This window comes from Cervus elaphus, chromosome 15, assembly GCF_910594005.1.
Source record: "Cervus elaphus chromosome 15, mCerEla1.1, whole genome shotgun sequence".
NCBI classification, from domain to species: Eukaryota; Metazoa; Chordata; class Mammalia; order Artiodactyla; family Cervidae; genus Cervus; species Cervus elaphus.
In genome coordinates, this window is record NC_057829.1 from 5,978,364 (window position 1) to 5,997,690 (window position 19,327).

Below are 19,327 nucleotides of genomic sequence, written 5' to 3' on the forward strand. Positions count from 1 at the left end.
TGGGTTAGCCTAGGAAGTTGAATTTTTAAGAAATCTTAGCAGATAACTTAATGTGTTGGGTAGTTAATAGAGTTTTCTTTTATAAATTGCACATCGAAAGAGCAGAGCAAAATGACCTAATATAGAAAACTCTCCATGTACATTAGATAGCACCGTCATCAGTAATATCACATGTACATTGTTTAGAGCTATCAATTCTTAGGTGGCAAAATTCAGTTTACATTACTTTTCCACTCAGTTTTTGTCAAATGCTTGACTGATCATCCTAACGTCTTTTTTTCATAGAGAACAATAGACTGGAAGGTGCAGCATATGTGAATCCTGGTGAAAGGCTCATAGAAGAAGGTTGTATTCATATGATCTCATTGGGATCCAAAGCACTGATCATCCAAGTGTGGGCTGATCCCCACACCGGCACTTTTGTCTTTCGGTAATAATTATCCTCAACCCTGCCCCCCATGAATAGCTTAGGTATTTAAATAATTTATGTAAAAGACATTAATGTGAAATCTGCTATAAAGATCATTGTGACAAAATAGAAAACTTTTATTTATAAAAAAGAAGGTAGATTCAAACAATATAATCTTTGTAATAATATATAAAATCTGTAATTAAACTCTAAAGTTCACTATGTTAATTCTCAGTGTATCTTAGACCAAATACTTACTTATTTATGGATGTATTTTATCCGATTACAGTGATCTTACGATGTTGTTAACAGGCAGCTGTTTTTCATGCAGATTATATATTTAATAGCCATTATCTCATAGACTTAGGTTCTCATTGCTGTCTTGTCCTTTTTTCTTGCCTCCTTTGTTAACTAGTATAGATACAAGTCTTTTATTGTATTGAGTGAGTATGAATGATATGATACTATTTTTATAAATATTTAAAAGTTGGACCATAAAGAAGGTGGCTGAGCGCTGAAGATTTGATGCTTTCGAACTGTGGTGTTGGAGAAGACTCTTGAGAGTCCCTTCGACTGCAGGGAGACCAACCAGTTAGTCCTAAAGGAGATTAGTCCTGAATATTCATTGGAAGGACTGATGCTGAAGCTGATGCTCCAATACTTGGGTCACCTGATGCAGAGAGCCAGGTCGTTGGAAAAGACCCTGATGCTGGGAAAGATTGAAGGCAGAAAGAGAAGGGGATAACAGAGGACAAGATGGCTGGATGGCATCACCGACTCAATGGACATGAGTTTGAGCAAGCTCTGGGAGATGGTGAAGGACAGGGAAGCCTGGCAAGCTGCAGTCCATGGGGTCGCAGAGTCCGGCACCACTGAGCAACTGAACAACAATAATTTTTATTAAAATTTAAGTAAAATATGTTACTTAGGGATCTATGTTCTGTAAATGTTATAAAGGTTACTAGGTAGTTGATGTAAATTATATCTTAATTCTCTTAGTAATCCCTCAAAGTAGGTTGGACCTATGATACATACTGGCATTTAGATATTTATGTATATGTATTAATTTCTCGATGAAGCAAACATTGCACGAAAAAGGCCACGAGTATATAGATAGTAATAATAAAATTTTTTTTTGCAAATTGAATCCTGAAGATTATTGCCCAAATTGTTACTACTAGCAAATGAGCCAAATCTATTTTTAAGTTCATGAATTGAGGTTATGGTATAATAAAATAATCAAGCAGATTATGATATAAAACAAAGACCTCCTGACTTTTCAAGTTAGTTTCACACTAGCACTGGTTTTTAAATTTTGCGTAAATATCTAGAGTTATACTTAGCTGCACACGTTAAAGCCGAGATGAGAAACGTCGTGTCTCAGCCTGTGCCTTTGCTCTCTTTGCTCAGCGTCTGCTTGGATTCAAACGACGACACGAGGGCTGTGTTACTGGCGCAGGCTGAGTCACAGCGGGGCGCGTTCCTCCCGAGCGCGTGGCAGCACTTAGCGCTCACCTACTCACAGCAGCCCCGAGGGAAGAAGAGCACCCATGCCAAGATCTCCACCTGGGTCTCCGGACAGAGGTAGGAGGCACTTTTAGTAAGTGCTTAGCCATCTCAGTTACAATTTTAATTGTTCCGTTACAGCTTCTGAAACAAATTACAAAAAGACTATAGATGAAATTTACTTTATTTTAATAGGAATCTGTCAAGTGAGATATTTTTCTTTTTTATCACTTACATACAAAATTAATTTGCCTTATAAGTAACCATTGAAGATTAATATTTGGATCTGGGGGACCATGCACAAATCTGAATATTTAGACATTTATGAATTTAGTCCATCAAGTCCATATATTATAAGATAAATCCATAAGGAATTATTTAAATTAAGTGACTAATGATGCTAATACCAAAATTAAAATGACTCGAAAAAAATATAAGCCAGTATGTCAGGTGACAGATTAAGATAGAAACCTAGAAATATACCAGGTGATAGGTTTGGTTATAGTACTATTTGACTTTTACAAACCAGGAGAACTGTGAGTCAAATTAATAAGAAATATCTTGTGGGATATCTTAATGTAAAGTTTAACTCAGAGAGAGTTGTAAGGTATCTTGGATTTGTAAGAGTTGGAAAGTATTTTATTGAATGAAATAGCATGAAAGGGAATACAGAATTGGAAACTAGTATAACACAGGAAAGGACCGAGCTGGTTGTAAGGAACATCTAAGTTGAATGATGAGAAAGAAAAATGAATGGGCATGGTGATGCTGCGTGGCAGCAGCTTTGAATTCAGGATGAGGCGGCTAGACCTTTGGCAAGGTGCTTTATATACATTATTGTCTAATTCTCTCTAAAGTTTCTCAGAGTAGATTAGGGCAAAGAGATAACATATACCCTTAGCACAAATTAATTGATTTTTCCATTCATTTGTTCATCAAATATTTATATAGGAATTGCTATGTGCTGAGCACATGCAATATTAGGCCTGGGAGCTTGGTAAGCAAGACAGACATGTTCCCTGCCTTTTGGGGGCTCACAGTTCAGTGAAGAAGCAGACAGCAAGGTACACAATTAAATGAGTGTGTATAAATCATGACAAGTACTGTGACGATAACAAATGTGTCCCGAGACAGAAAACACCTGGTTTCCTGCTTAAGAGAAGGGCATCAGGGAAGACCTATCTAGAAACAGATTATTTAAGCTGAGACCTGAAGGAAGGAGATGGAGTTTTGCATGAACAGAGGGAGGAAGGGTGAGCCAGGCAGAGGAAAGGGCCTGTGAGAAAGAAAGGAAGGCTGTGCGCCTGTCCGCACTGCAGTGGAAGCTGCAGGGGCCGACTGCTTACAGCCTTGCCGCCTCAGGAGGGCTGGAGAAGAGGCTCGTGAACGGCTGTGGGGTAGCCGGTCCGCCTCAGGAGGGCTGGAGAAGAGGCTCGTGAACGGCTGTGGGGTAGCCGGTCCGCAGTGTCTGCCGCAGGAAACAGTGTATTCCTTTAAAAAAATACATGAAGATATGTCACTGGATCTCAGTTTCTACAATCCAAAGAGAATATTTTCTGAGAAGTTCTGTCTTCACAGCTGCCTAAGCCTGAAGGCAGCTGTGGCACATCAGTATATGTTTCCAGAACTTTGAGTTAAATTGGTTGGTACTGGGGATGGGACTGTGAGAGTCTGCTGGACACTCTCCTCATTTCTGGAACTCTTAGCACCTACCAGGCAGTGTAGTAAGCACTCTCCACAGATGACCTCATTCAGTCCTTCTAGCAGCACAACAAAGTAAGAGATGCCTCTTCCCTTCCATGTGAGGCAGCGGAGACCCAAAATGTTGCAAGTGAGGAGAGTGGCTGAAACTCAGCCTGGACTCTGAGCCTGGATAGAGCCCTGCTTTAAAACCCTCTGCTCTCTTAATGGGCTTCCCAGGTGACTCGGTGGTAAAGAATCTGCCTGCCAATGCAGGGGATGTAGGAGGAAGATCCCCTGGAGGAGGAAATGGCAACCCACTCCATTATTCTTGCCTGGAGAATCCCATAGACAGAGGAGCCTGGCAGGCTACAGACAAGGGGGTCACAAAAAGTTAGACACGACTGACCATCCACATACATGCTTTACTAACCCTACAGCCTTTTGGTGAATCAGGCAGGCTGACAGATATAGGAATCATAACCTAGTCATTACACATGTTCAGAATGAGTGTCTAGATGTTCTCTGTGGCCAGTTCTGGTTATGAGCATAGCGCTCAATTTTTACTCACCCACTTATTTTAACATTACTTTCAATTTACCATTTGGTATAAATTAATGATTTTATCTAGTAATGGAGCATTAAGCAAGTGACCAGGGAGGAATATATTATTCACTTGATTTAAATTTGGCACTATATCACTCTTGGAACTAATAAAATTATTTCTACAAGTAATACATTTCAAGACGTAACGACACTGAAAAAAAATTTGTTAATATTTTCTACTAATTTTTATTTGATGAACAGAACACACATCTGGTAGGAATATGCGGCACGTAGTAGATGGTATGAATTATTTTAGTGTTTGTTGAACTCCTCTTGCATTGATGTTACAGGTTTTCTTTACCCTTAAGAACTGAATTAAGTCGTAGCGCCACTAGGTGGCAGTACTGTTTCAGTTACAGCCATTCAGTTGGTTCAAGAAAGAGATGCCGGCACAGTAATAGAAGTTATGATGTTGTATGTCAATGGTGCGTCAACAAAAAGCTTAGCTCACATCTTTCCTTTGTTAACAATATTCCTATTTAAATAGTTAAATGTATATATTAAGTATGGAACAGAAAGCCTTAAGGGAAAGTTTATAAATAAATATACACCAAAATAGAATTTCTCATTATTAGCTTATTCTAAGTGCTTTGTCTTATTCACAAACTTTGTCTTTACAAGCTACCTTCATTATCTTAAGAGAGTTTAAAACATTCTAGAATGAGGGAAGAGCTCGGCACTCTGCAATTTAAACAAGAAGATGAAGTTCTCCCATCATGTGTGTCTCTCTAGGAGAAAGCATTAGTTTACCTTTTCCTACTCTGCCTTTTGTGAGGATTCCTATAACCTTTATCCATGAAGAAAAGCAAGAGATTAATCAAAAGCTCTGCAATATTTAGTGCTGAAAACACAGAAAATACAAAAAAGCATTGGCATTTCAGTGCCTTGTTAGAGCAAAACCTGAAGAAGTGTTACTCTTCCTGATTAGTTTTTGAAGAGGGCATGAGGTTTTAGGAATTGTGTACTGAGATGGGAGACTTTCTGGTAAAATCAGGGGGAGGTGGTAGATTTGTATTTTAAACCAAAAAGGCAAATATGCAGAAGTCAAGTGGCAAAGGAAACTTGCAACAAATGTCCGGTCGTACTTTCCATGGCCTGGTGTAGGATCACCAGGCATCTCTGCTCCCTTCCTCTCCTTTGGGGGGTTGTGGACCGCCAGCACCTTGGACCAAGAGACAAGAGAATCAGTCCTTCTCTCTTGCCCATTACCAATTATCCAATACTGAACCAAGAAACTTGTTCAAGAATTTCATGTTGTTAAACATCCACACTTTAAAAATCCCTGAAGTAATTGATTTAACTTTGTTTTTAATGTAGGAAGCCTGATGTTACTTTGGATTTTATGCTTCCAAGAAAAACAAGTTTGTCATCTGACAGCAATAAAACGTTTTGCATGGTCGGCCATTGTTTATCAGCCCAAGAAGAATGTTTGCAATTGGCTGGAAAATGGGACCTGGGAAATTTACTCCTCTTCAATGGTATATTTTTCCCCTTCAAAGCATTTCCAGATTTTTCCTTCAGTTAGCAAATATTAAACTAAGTTAATTATCTTGGATAAAGTATTTATCCCTGTTCCTTCACTTGTACTTAATAAGTACTGTATTTCCTAGATTCCAAGATGTACTGTTTTAACTTATTTATAATCTAAGTGGTTCTTATAATTGATACATATATTTAATGCAAAGCCACATATCCTCCCCAACCCCTGCCAAAGAGAAGCTTATATTAAATCACTTTATAATCCTGGAAAATTCATTATAACAGGTACAGTAAGGCTGGCTGTCTTTTCTTATTTATAATTTTAGTATATTATATAAAAATACCAAATTTTAGGTGAAGAAGAAATACATGATTTTTAAAAATGTATTACTCAACTTGGCACATAATAGCATTTAGAGAGTGTTTATTGAATAGATAGATGGATGAAGGAATAATGATACCAATCCGTATGTTGTTTTTAAAAGGAATTCACTGAGATAAAGTTTCCATTTGCAAAATAAAAAAGACAAAACAAAATAAAAAAATCCCCTATTTTTAGTTTAAGGAGCAAATATCAATATTAGTACTTTATTTTACCAAGAGTTTTACAGATAACTTTATATATATACATATATATGTATATTAATTCATCTTACATCCAGAGTTGCTATAGATTACTTGCTCATTACACCCATTTGAAAATTGAGGCTTTATTAATTTTGAGAGATATAGTGAACAACTAAAGAATCTAGCAAAAAAAAAAAAAAACCTCTGATTTCTCGTTTTTATGAAAAATTCTGGAGTATTTTAAATAAGGAACTTCTTTTCTTTTTTTTTTTTTTGCTATTCAGGGGCTAAGATTGGCTCGCAAGAGGCATTTTATCTATATGCTTGTGGACCCAACCATACGTCCATAATGCCGTGTAAATATGGCAAGCCTGTGAATGACTACTCCAAGTACATTAATAAAGAAATTTTGCAATGTGAACACATCAGAGAACTTTTTATGACCAACAAAGATGTGGACATTGGTCTTTTAATTGTAAGTTTTCATTTTATAGGTTTTAACTTTTTAGTAACTGTTATGTATGTTTATTGAATGTGAATTAGCTGTGATTTGATTTTTAGAGCTTTTCTTTGCTGTTTCTCAACATTTTCTTTACTTACAAATGTTTTTCTTTTTAATTAAAATACTTTGACTTCCTCAAAATTTGTTTTCAGGTTTCAAATTTTCATCTGCTTTTCCTTGGAACTATATTTCTATACTGAGTATTAGTTTAGGTTATACCTGTTGTTAATCATCCGAGAAAAACTTTTATGATATAATGGAAATATAATGCACGTTAGCCTTAAAAATTGCTTATTACATTTCCTTTCCATACTTATAAATAAGTGCTAATTTTAATTATACATATTCAGATTTTAGAATATTTATTCTTTAATATCAATAGCAACTAGGAATTTTGCTTTCAAATTATTGCTAATTCTGCTTATATGAGACTCTTGATTGCATTTTATACATTATTCTAATATATTGTTATACTAATACACAGTTTAGGAGCTTGTGATAGATACTTTTCATCATAGCAACTAGGAAACTGATCCTTCATAGTCTAAAACATGTAATTCTTGAGTGGTATTAAGTATCTGTGGTAAAATAGATACAGAATTTAACTAAAGATCTGCTGTTAGACCCACAATCTTCTTCTCCATAAGGAGTATTCTCAAATGGAGGTTGGGGGCATTTTGGCTGTCCACTGTTATTGAATGGGGGCCAGAGATTGTAAATGTTCTACAGTGCATGGGTAGTATCCAACCAGAATCACCTGGAGGACTTGCCAAAACATAGATTGCTTCAGTAGATCTGAAGTGTGGCCCGAGAATTTGCATTTTTAACAACTTCCGAGGTGATGCTGATGCTGCTGGTTGGGGCCCCACACTGAGTATCTCTGCTTTAGGAAGACCAAGGAGCTCATACAACAGAGATTTGTTTGGATATTTTTAGCCCTCTAGTTTTTGGTTAATCCCTTTTTCACACACACAAAAAAATACATATTCTTAATCCTTTTATTTTGCCTGAAAAGAATGGAGGTTATAAGTCATAAAATTCAACAGAAATTATCACAAGTAAAAATTATACAGGTTTTATGTGAAAAATCTTTTTTGAAAGCATATTTTTTTAAGCCTGACTTTTTTAGCCTGCTATTTTGGGGTTATGAAACATGAGTAAGAAGTCAGACAGACATGGTGCCCTCCTAGCAAGGTGTTGGTATCAGATGGGACTTGTTTCAGATAATCAGGCATTTTGTCAGGTTTTTAATAAAAACTTCTATAGATTTATGATTTTGTTTTACCCAGGATAATCATATACAATAGACTATGTCATCAGTTTGGTTGGTATGCATATGTGCCAGATGATGTCTGATGAAACTATACTTGAATCACCGTGGGTTGAAAATGATCAAAGCCCAAAGCCCCCAGCTGCTACACAATTTTTCATAAGCGTGATCTTCTGTAGCGGCCTTCATTGAGAGCACCTCACAGTACATTTTGTTTTTAAAGTTTACCGTAATTTTTAAAATAATTGATAGAATATTTTACAGAGAGCTAGAACCTGATCAAAACCGTTTGCTTAGGAGAAATATTCAGTTTGTTAGGTATGCTGATAGTTTGGAGTTTTATTCTAGTGGAAAGAATGCTCTAGTTTATAGAGTCATGTTTAAATGAGTAGGCAGCCCATGAGCAAATTCAATACCAAGATGCATTTGAATACATTGATCCAGAGTTACCATCTCATAGGCTTGTAAGGATTGGTTACTATTTATAAATGCATAGAACAGTTCATAGAACGTGAGTATGTTTTATTTGTTTTTCGTGTTGTTTATTTTGTTATTGGTGATAGGTGTAATTTCATGTTTATTCTCAAAAGATCAAAGCTGGAATTTTTCTCAGCCTTCATATGGTTTACATGTATTGACCACTCCTAAATGAAATGGATCTTTTAATTTGTGGAGAGCTGTCTTGCTTCTCATGTCCGTCTTTGTTTTGTGCAGTGACTGTCTTTTTTAAAACAAAGAAAAAGATTTTTTGCTTGTCTTTTCACTTTGAAATAATCCATTTGCTAGTAAATAACTAAACTGTTTAGTTATTGAAGGAAAATATTTGTGTTTCAGGAAAGTCTTGCAGTTGTATATGCAACTTACTGTCCTGCTCAGTACACCATCTATGAGCCAGTTATTAGACTTAAAGGTCAAATGAAAACCCAACTCTCTCAAAGACCCTTCAGCTCAAAAGAAGTTCACAATATTTTGTTAGAACCTCATCATCTAAAGAATCTCCAGCCCACTGAATGTAAAACCCTTCAAGGCATTCTGCATGAGATTGGTGGAACTGGTATATTTGTCTTTCTCTTTGCTAGGGTAAGAATCACTGATTCTAATTTTATTTAAAGAGAAACTACTTCTTTATTATTGATAACTTTTAGGATTCCTTTTTGATTAACAGTAAAGGTATGTATCAACTATATTAAACTTTCAAGATTAAAAAAGCACACATTGTTTAGAATGTCATCAAAGTTTCTGCCATGATAATTTTTTTGTTAAAATTTCTTTTTAATTTATAAAGATTTGGGACTTCCTTGGTGTTCTTGTGGTTGAGACTCCACTCCCAATGCCAAGGGCGTGGGTTCGATCCCTGGTCAGGGAACTAAGAATCCTGCATGCCACATGGTGCGGCCAAATATATTAATTAATTAAATAATTTATGAGGATGTCAGAGTTTTCTGTTATCCAGAAATGTAATTAAAACCATTAAGTATTAAGTGTATAAGATTTAATATTGCCAATGAGGAAAAAAAATACTATAATAAAAGTAGAGAAGAAATGTATTTCTTAAAATAAGATTTGTGAAATGTTTTTCTCTTGAAACTTCCAGATGGATGGGGAAAAATAAAAGTCAACAAATAAGTACAAAAATAACTTATTTGGGATTGAAGTTTTTTTAAAGAGAAGGCGAGAGTCAAAAAGTTTGACTCACACCATGGATACTGTTTTAGAGAATTACGTTTAATTATCTGTTGTGTTTAGTCATTTGTGGGCTGGAACAGTCTCTTTCCTGAGGTGGAGTAGACAGTGGTGTACATGACTGTTTCAAGGACTGCTGAAATCCAAATAGAGGGTTCAAATGGTCTCGCTTAGTACGAATCATTTCTACTTCCTTGTGGTCCAAATCCTTGTTTAATTAAAGCAACCCTGATCATTTTTCACTTTCAAATTTTATGCTTAAGTGTGACTTCTGCAGCATTGTCATATGTCTCCCCCTTTTTTTTCCTTTAGTGGGGGCACCTTTGATTACTTTTGTAATAAGAGACATATCAATGTTAGTTGTTATTGTTACTGTGCTTATAAATACTTAGTTAGCATTTGACCTGCCATACTCTAAGCTTTCTTTCTTTTTCTTTTTCCATTTTTAATACCTTTTTTTGCATCTAGTATCTAGTTGAATAGATATTACACTAGTGTTTTAAAATAAAAACTTTTCATTTAACTTCTCATCAACATTTTGTGATCTACTTTTATAGCTTTGTATAATTTCTTGATTTTTCCTTCTTCATCAAGTTTACTCAGTTCGGTTCAGTTGCTCAGTTGTATCCGACTCTTTGCAACCTCATGGACTGCAGCACACCAAACTTCCCTGTCCATCACCAACTCCTGGAGTTTGCTCAAATTCATGTCCATCAAGTCAGTGATGCCATCCAACCATCTCATGCTCTGTCGTCCCCTTCTCCTCCTGCCTTCAATCTTTCCCAGCATCAGGGTCTTTTCCAATGACTCAGTTCTTCACATCAGGTGGCCAAAGTATTGGAGCTTCAGCATCAGTCCTTCCAGTGAATATTCAGGACTGATTTCCTTTAGGATTGACTGGTTGGATCTCCTTGTAGTCCAAGGGACTCTAAAGAGTCTTCTCCAGCACCACAGTTCAAAAGCATCAATTCTTCGGTGCTCAGCTTTCTTTATGGGTGAACTCTCACATCCATACGTGATGACTGAAAAAACTATAGCTTTAACTAGACAGACCTTTATTGGCAAAGTAATGTCTGCTTTTTAACATGCTGTCTAGGTTGATCATAGCTTTTCTTCCAAGGAACAAGCATCTTAATTTCATGGCTGCAGTCACCATCTGCAGTGATTTTGAAGCCCAAGAAAATAAAGTCTGTCACTGTTTCCATTGTTTCCCCGTCTATTTGCCATGAAGTGATGGAACTGGATACCGTGATCTTCATTTTTCAAATGTTGAATTTTAAGCCAGCTTTTTCATTCTTCTCTTTCACTTTCATCAAGAGGCTCTTTAGTTCCTCTTTGCTTTCTGCCATAAGGGTGGTGTCATCTGCATATCTGAGGTTATTGCTATTTCTCCTGGCAATCTTGATTCCAGTGGGTGCTTCATCCAGCCTGGCATTTCACATGATGTACTCTGCATATAAAATAAATATTAAAATTAAATAAATTTTATAAAATTTTATAAAATTAAATAAGCAGAGTGACAATTTACAGCCTTGACGTACACCTTTGCCAGTTTTGAACCAGTCCATTGTTCCATGTCAGTTTCTAACTGTTGCTTCTTGACCTGCACACAGATTTCTCAGGAAGCTGGTAAAGTGGTCATCTCTTGAAGAATTTTTCAGTTTTTTGTGATCCTCACAAAGGTGTTAGCATAGTCAATAAAACAGAAGTGGATATTTTTCTGGAATTTTCTTGCTTTTTCTGTGATCCAGCGGATGTTAGCAATTTGATCTCTGGTTTCTCTGCCTTTTCTAAATCCAACTTGAACATCTGGAAATTCTTGGTTGACATACTGTTGAAGCTTAGGTTGGAGAATTTTGAAGAGTACTTTGCTAGTGTGTGAGATGAGTGCAATTGTGTGGTAGTTTGAATGTTCTTTGGCATTGCCTTTCTTTGGGATTGGAATGAAAACTGACTTTTTCCAGTCCTGTAACCACTACTAGGTTTTCCAAATTTGCTGGCATATTGAGTCCAACACTTTCACAGCATCATCTTTTAGGATTTGAAATAGCACAGCTGGAGTTCCATCACCTCCACTATCCACTAGCTTTGCTCATAGTAATGCTTCCTACGACCCGCTTGACTTCACACTCCAGGATGTCTGGCTCTAGATGTCGTGGTTATCTGGGTCATTAGGATCTTTTTTGTATAGTTCTTCTGTGTATTCTTGACACCTTTTCTTAATATCTTCTGCTTCTGGTAGGTCCATACCATTTCTGTCCTTTATTGAGCCCATCTTTGCATGAAATGTTCCCTTGGTATCTCTAATTTTCTTGAAGAGATCTCTAGTCTTTCCCATTCTATTGTTTTCCTCTATTTCTCTGCATTGATCACTGAGGAAGGCTTTCTTATCTCTCCTTGTTATTCTTTGGAACTCTATATTCAGATGGATATATCTTTCTCTTTTGCTTTTCACTTGTCTTTTTTTCTCAGCTATTTGTAAGGCCTTCTCACACAACCATTTTTTTTGCGTTTCTTTTTCTTGGGGATGGTTTTTTTTTTTCCATTCATTAATATTTTTTTTCATTTAATTTTATTAGTTGGGGATGGTTTTGTTCACCACCCTCTGTACAATGTTACGAACCTCCATCCATAGTTCTCAGGCACTCTATCAGATCTAGTCCTTTAAATCTATTTGGCACTTCCACTGTATAATCAGAAGGGATTTGATTTAGGTCATACCTGAATAGTCTAGTGGTTTTCCCTACTTTTTTCAGTTTAAGTCTGAATTTTGCAATAGGGAGTTCATGATCTGAGCCACAGTCAACTCCTGGTCTTGATTTTGCTGACTGGATGGAGCTTCTCCATCTTTGACCGCAAAGAATATAATCAATCCGATTTTGGTATTGACCATGTGGTGATGTTCATGTGTAGAGTCATCTCTTATGTTGTTCAAAGAGGGTGTTTGCTAAGACCAGTGCATTCTCTTGGTGAAACTCTGTTAGCCTTTGCGCTGCTTCATTTTGTACTCCAAGACCAAACTTGCCTATTACTCTGGGTATGTTTTGACTTCCTACTTTTGCATTCCAGCCCCCTATGATGAAAATGACGTCTTGTTTTAGTGTTGGTTCTAGAAGGTCTTGTAGGTCGTCATAGAACCTTTGAACTTCAGCTTCTTTGGCATTAGTTGTTGGGGCATAATTTTATTTTGATCACTCTTACACAGTGATGATCCCAGGGGAAATGGTTAATTTTTTTATCTCACGTACATCTAGGATCTTGCCAAAAAGAATTTTAAACTATGTTTTTACATACAGAAACTCTGTTCAGTATCCTTCCTCCTCTACAAAAGTAAAATTCAGTTTCCTTAAAATCCTTTCAGGTATAGCCTGTCTTTTGTGCTTAATCTCCTCCATCTAGCCAGATAGGCAACCTACAGCCTCCTAGATGTACTGTGAATCCAGTCTTCATCTCTCTCCTGACTGCATCCCACCCTTGGACACCTGTTTATCCCTGCTTCCTGTGCGTTTGCTCTCTCTCCCAGTGATCTTCTTCACATAGGCTTCCCATCCTGAGCAGGGTGGAGTCCGAAGTAGTTTTTGTGATGTCATGCATTCACATCATCTCACTCTTCTTTGCCTTTTCAAATAATAATAGGATGTTTATTTCTTACATACAATAGTTGCCAGAAAGCATTGGGGGAATTAAAGTACAAGTCACAATCCTTAGTTTTTATTCTTACGTCTTATGTTTTGACCTATCAGCAGGCCCCACTGGAGATAGGTAGTCTGCCTATTTACAGTCTGAGCAGTCTGTCTGTTACTTCATCTTCCACAGCACAGAAAATAGAGCCTGTTTGTTGACTAAGCATCACAAATATGAGGCATTTTGCTGATACTTCAGATCACCAATAAAATGCTACTGACTTCGAAGGTTATCAGTGTTATTTTAGTTAATTTATAGAATATTTGAGACATAAGAGCTTGGAACTTCTTGGTTTTATTTGTTTGCAATTCTTAAGTAATTACGAACAGTGTCAGCAATAAAAAATAAACTTTCAAATCAAACTGATAGGTTGGTATTACATAATGGAAGATAACCTCACATGTTAAATTTTTAATCTCAACAAATTAGAAAAAATTTATCTACTTTTTTTTTAGGTTGTGGAACTCAGTAGCTGTGAAGAAACTCAAGCGTTAGCATTGAGAGTTATACTCTCATTAATTAAATACAACCAACAGAGAATACATGAGTTAGAAAACTGTAATGGACTTTCCATGATTCATCAGGTGTTGATCAAACAAAAATGCATTGTTGGCTTTCACATTTTGAAGGTATGTTCTCATAAAACTTATTCTCAGGGTTTTGTGTGCAGTGATACTTACCTCTTCATTAAGTCTCCCAGTAATAGAGTTTCGTGTTTCAGTTATTCCTGAAGAAAATTAAGGAAACTTGATAATGTGTATTTAATCAAACGAAGGCTCTTTTGGGTTTTTGTCATTTAAATTATTACATTTTCATTTCCTTTAAAACATTTTAGGAGAGTAAAAGAAAAAATTAAGATTTTTAGATCTTGATAAGCCAGTGATACCTCCTGGGCTGGCTCCTCATTCTGTGGACTGGAGTTGGTGACTTATAGACTGCTGATAGCAGACTCATAGACTGTTGCTTGCTTCAACACCCATAGGTATGGGGGCGAACCCAGTTCTCCAGAGACCTAGTGCTGTGCAGTTCTCAGGAGGCAATGCTGATAGAGAATTAGTATCTTAAAGCTGTATTAGCTTTTTATTGTGATCCAGCTGTGATCACATATTTAAATACCTTTCTAACCAAAAGCACTTGGTAACATTGTGAAAGTATTTGTTTCTGAGGGTTTTAGTGTTAAGCAAAAGACCAATGGCTGTTCCTATGCCCCCAGACTCCAACTCTTAAAATGAGCAAGATCCAACACTTGTGGCATGAATACTTCTTAGAAAAAGTTTAAAACTCAACAGATTCATTGAATTTTAAAAATAGGATGTAGTTTATTTTACTCCATATTTGAAACTAAATAGTCATTTATAAATATTTGAAATTTGGGGGTTTTCTTATTACTTGAATTGTTTTACAAAACAAGGTAAAGATACCTTGTGCAATGCTGAGTTATTCAGTAGTTTTCTTTTGAATTTAATATTATGACTGCTAAGATTGAAAGCTTAATATTTCTGTTGAATTTTTGGATTGATTATTGATGCATTTTGTATTAATGCTGTTTTTCTGTAGACCCTTCTTGAAGGTTGCTGTGGTGAAGATATTATTCATATCAATGAGAATGGAGAATTTAAGTTGGATGTAGAGTCTAATGCTATAATCCAGGATGTTAAACTGCTAGAGGAACTTTTGCTAGACTGGAAGATATGGAATAAAGCAGAGGCATGTACTTTATGTGGTTAAAAAGCATTTGTTATGAATTTACCCTCTTAGCAATTTTTACATGTACAGTACAGTACTAACCGTATACACTTTGTCATATGGCAGATCTCTAGAACTTTTTCATTTGGTTTGACTACTCTACCCAGTGGACAGCAGCTCCCCATTTCCCTTCCCCTGAGTCCTGGCAGCCACCATTCTACATTAGGTTTCTTTGGTTTGATTGTATTAGATATTTAATACAAGTGGAATCATTCAGTGTTTGTCTTTTTGTGATTGGCTTGTTTGACTTAGCATTATGTCCTCAAGGGTTATCTGTGTTATAGCATATGACAAGACTATTTTCTTTCTTACACTATTCCACTGTATGTGTTTTCCACATTTTCTTTATTTGTTCGTCTGTCATGGACACTTAGGTTGCTTCCACATTTTGGCTATTGTGAATTATGCTGCCATGAACGTGAATGTACAGAGATCTCTCTGAGATCCTGTTTTCAGTTATTTTAGATATATGTGCAGAAGTAGGATTGCTGAGTCATATAGTAATTCTGATTTTTAAAAAATAGAATTACCATACCATACTATTTTCCGTAAGAGAGGCACCATTTTTTTACAGTCCTAGCAGCAATGTGCAAATGATCCAATTTCTTTACCTGCTTGCCAACAATTGTTATTTTTTGATAGTGTCTATTCTGTAGAGTATGAGGTAATAATAATAACTTGTAGTTTTGATTTGCATTTCCCTGATAATTGGTTGATGAAGAGCATCTTTTCATATACTTAGTGGCCGTTTGTGTATGTTCTTTGGAGAGATGTCCTTTCAGGTCATTTGACTATTTTTTAATTGAGTTATTTGATTTTCTGTTAATGAGTTGTAGGAGTCATTTATATATTCTACATACCAATCCCTTATCTCATATATGGTTTGCAAGTGTTTTCTCCCATTCTGTATATTGCCTTTTCACTTTGTTGACTGTTTTCTTTGCTGCAGAGAGAAACATGTACTTTTAAATATTCATCTAATCAGCCTTCTCAAAAACAAAACAAATTTACTGCTTCAATGTAGCATTAATTGTAAATGGAAATCTAGAGGTTAATTTCTGTGCAAGGTCTTAGACAGCCATAATGTCGATCTGGAGAGTCAGTATCAGAACTTTGACTGCAGGTAGTAGTTTGAGCAGTACTCAGGCTAGAAACACTTGAATCAATTGGAGACTTGCATTTACCATGAACTCTGAAGGGGAATCCTACCAAGAGTGTGTGGAGTTGATCAAGGAGAGGGAAACAGATACACTTCTGAGTAGGGGAGCCATGTTGTCCAGAAGTCAGAGCTGTATCCGTTTGCAGAGCAAGGCTGTGAAGTCTTGGCTTCATGGTAGGCATAAGCTACGGAGCATGCTTTGATCTTAGATCTAGGCAAAGCTTCACGACTGGATGATGGATTGTGTGTTCTTCACAAGGACCCAGCAAGGAAAGTGAACGTGGGGCTTTTTCCTTCTGCCTTAGCTAAAGTATAGTCTTTATGGTTTGGTTCGTAGAGCCTCCTCACTTCTAGTGTAGGCTGTGGATTGTCTAGAGTTATTTAGAGTGTAACACCATTATCATCGAATGTAACTGAAGACCAATTCAACATGTATACCTTTACAACTTTAAAATATTTGGTCACTTCCAAATTTGGCAACAGTCGCCCCAGACTTACTATCAATAACGAGTTATGAAGCTAAAGAAAACTTTTCTAATCTATCATTAACAAAAATAAATTTTGACCAAACATGCTAGAGGACAGATTATTTTTCTGTTCTCCCTGTATAAAATTATATTACCAAATTATTGTTATATGAAGAAGCAGTCCAAGAATATGCTCCTACAAAACACAAGGGGAAAGTATTATGGAGCTGTGTCAAGCAACTACCTTTTTCTAAATTTTATGGTATTTGTTAGTTTTTAAAACTTTCTATTTCATTGTGACTTCTCATCCTGAATAAATTCTCTTTCAGAATTTAAAAACTCCATGTGCATTCATATATAATATATATGCATTTGTGAGCTTCTCTGTTGGCTCGGCAATAAAAAATCTGCCTGCCAATGCAGGAGACACAGGTCCAACCCCTGCATCAGGAAGATCCCCTGGAGAAGGAAATGACAACCCACTCCAGTATTCTTGCCTGTGAAATCCTCTGGACAGAGGAGCCTGGTGGGCTACAATCCACGGGGTCACAAAGAGTTGGACACCACTTAGCAACTAAACAATAACAGCAAATATACATGCGTATAAAAATACACATGATGTTGCAAGGAGAGAAAGCTAATGAACATAGTAAATGCAAACAAATTGGATCAAAGGCGGTATGAATATAAACATGTTATAAAGAAATAGCTCAATTGTAGATTATAAGATTGAATCTTAACTAAAAATTGGACAGCTATTTTAGTATTTCAAAAGAGGATGCTAATTTGAGCATTAAAAAAGTTTGATAAGCAAAGCATTTTTTGGTCAAATTCAAAACTGATATGCATGGATACTTCTATGGATTTGAAATAAAATTTTCTTTCTTTCTTTTTGGTAAATTTTCTTTTCTAATTGCTTTTTTAGCTGAGTTGTTCTGGTTTTTGTCTGTTGGTTGTCTGGTTGTTAGTTTGCTTTGGCACTATTCTATTTTAGTATTATTTTTCAGGCCTGAATCAGGTTTTCCTATTTGAGCTGCTTTGTCTTCAAATTTTCATATGCCTTTTTCTTTCAGGGCATCTTGATCCTGTCCTATTAAGAGAGAGGCCTTGGTTAGAATAGTATGATTAAGTCTATCAATTCCTTGGCCTTTTCATTATTCATTTCCATCATATAATGGCAAGAAAAACAGCAAACCTACAACCCAAACCAGTTAATTTTGCTTTTTGTTGATAACTTTGTTGAAAGATTATATGAGGTAATGAGGTGAAGATTATCTTTTAGTAGTGGTTATTATGTAAGATTCCTTTTTCACTATTATTGTGAATAATATGGGAGAAGTATTTTAAAGTACCTTAAAAGAATGCTAATTATTGTTTTAAACTGCATGTTTAGTAATTGTGTGGAGGCGTCTATAATTTGGACTTATAAGTAAATTAATCCAAAAATTCAGAATTTCTACACTGTCAGTAAATATTTTCAATTTTTTTCTAAAAGTATTTGATTAAATGCTGCATACACAAATTAGCATTGAAGTCTATATGTTTTTAATAATGCTATCTGAAAATAAATTATTTGCAAACACTTTATTTTGATAATGTGTTTCTCTGTAGTAAATAGTAAATAAGTTCCCCAAGATAATTTATCTTTTGAAAATACTGTACATCATTTAATGCCACAGAAAGGTTAATGTCCTAAAGCCCCTAATGCAGCATTATACTGAACATAAATATTTAGAAATGACCTATTGTCAAAAAAAAAATAGTTTGGGAATAAAGTTTTAGATTTGCTTTTTCAGATAGATTTAATCTTTGACAAATTGTGGATGTTTACACATTAAACTGATGTATTGCATGTCTTCTAAAAAGCCCGAGTCATGTTTTTCAATAACACTGTGCATATGTTTGTTTTCTCAGCATGGTGTTTGGGAAACTCTGCTGGCAGCCCTAGAAGTCCTCATCAGAGCAGACCACCAGCAGCAGATGTTTAATATTAAGCAGTTATTGAAAGCTCGAGTGGTTCATCACTTTCTACTGACTTGCCAGGTTTTGCAGGTACTCCTTAAGTAACTTTACTTCTGGAGATATTTTCTGCAGTGATTTGTTTAATAACTCAATACCATGGACTGAAATTCTGTGGGACTTTCAATGAGATTTTTTCTGTGAAAGAGGTAAAGAAAATGGGCAGAGAGAGGAGAAACTGCCCAGACAGGGGTGGTCTCTAGAGCCAAATAAGGTAGAAAGTTCCCAGAAAATGTAGACAGAGAGAATGCCATCAACTTGGAAATTCTTAATAGCTTAGAAGATGTCATCAGAGTGAAGAAGACTTCTGGGAACTTTAAGCATGTGTGGTGGATCATTGGGGGTAGTGAGAATACATGATTATTAAGAAGTCCAACAGCAAAAGAAAAGAGAAATAGACTGTTAACAAAAGCTTCACAGTAGGTCAGTTTAAGGGTTTTTTTTTTTTAATGCGGTAGGATACCAGTGACTGTTTGTAAGGAGTCAGTGGATAGGGCAAGGTTGAAGAAACTTAGATGGGACTGAACTTAGGAATGAGTAATTGAAGTGG

The 19,327-nt window shown here is 36.0% G+C and overlaps 1 protein-coding gene across 3 annotated transcripts in view; it reads left to right on the forward strand.

Annotated features, from left to right (window-relative positions):
* LYST (lysosomal trafficking regulator) overlaps positions 1 to 19,327 on the forward strand; it is a 177,038-nt gene that overhangs the window by 69,848 nt on the left and 87,863 nt on the right. For all 3 annotated transcript variants that reach the window (XM_043924934.1, XM_043924935.1, XM_043924936.1), the window contains 8 exons: positions 286 to 430; positions 1,820 to 1,993; positions 5,519 to 5,679; positions 6,532 to 6,722; positions 8,854 to 9,099; positions 13,842 to 14,015; positions 14,944 to 15,093; positions 18,673 to 18,810. In XM_043924934.1, coding sequence (XP_043780869.1) covers positions 286 to 430; positions 1,820 to 1,993; positions 5,519 to 5,679; positions 6,532 to 6,722; positions 8,854 to 9,099; positions 13,842 to 14,015; positions 14,944 to 15,093; positions 18,673 to 18,810 — 1,379 coding nt within the window. The remainder of the gene's footprint in view (positions 1 to 285; positions 431 to 1,819; positions 1,994 to 5,518; positions 5,680 to 6,531; positions 6,723 to 8,853; positions 9,100 to 13,841; positions 14,016 to 14,943; positions 15,094 to 18,672; positions 18,811 to 19,327) is intronic.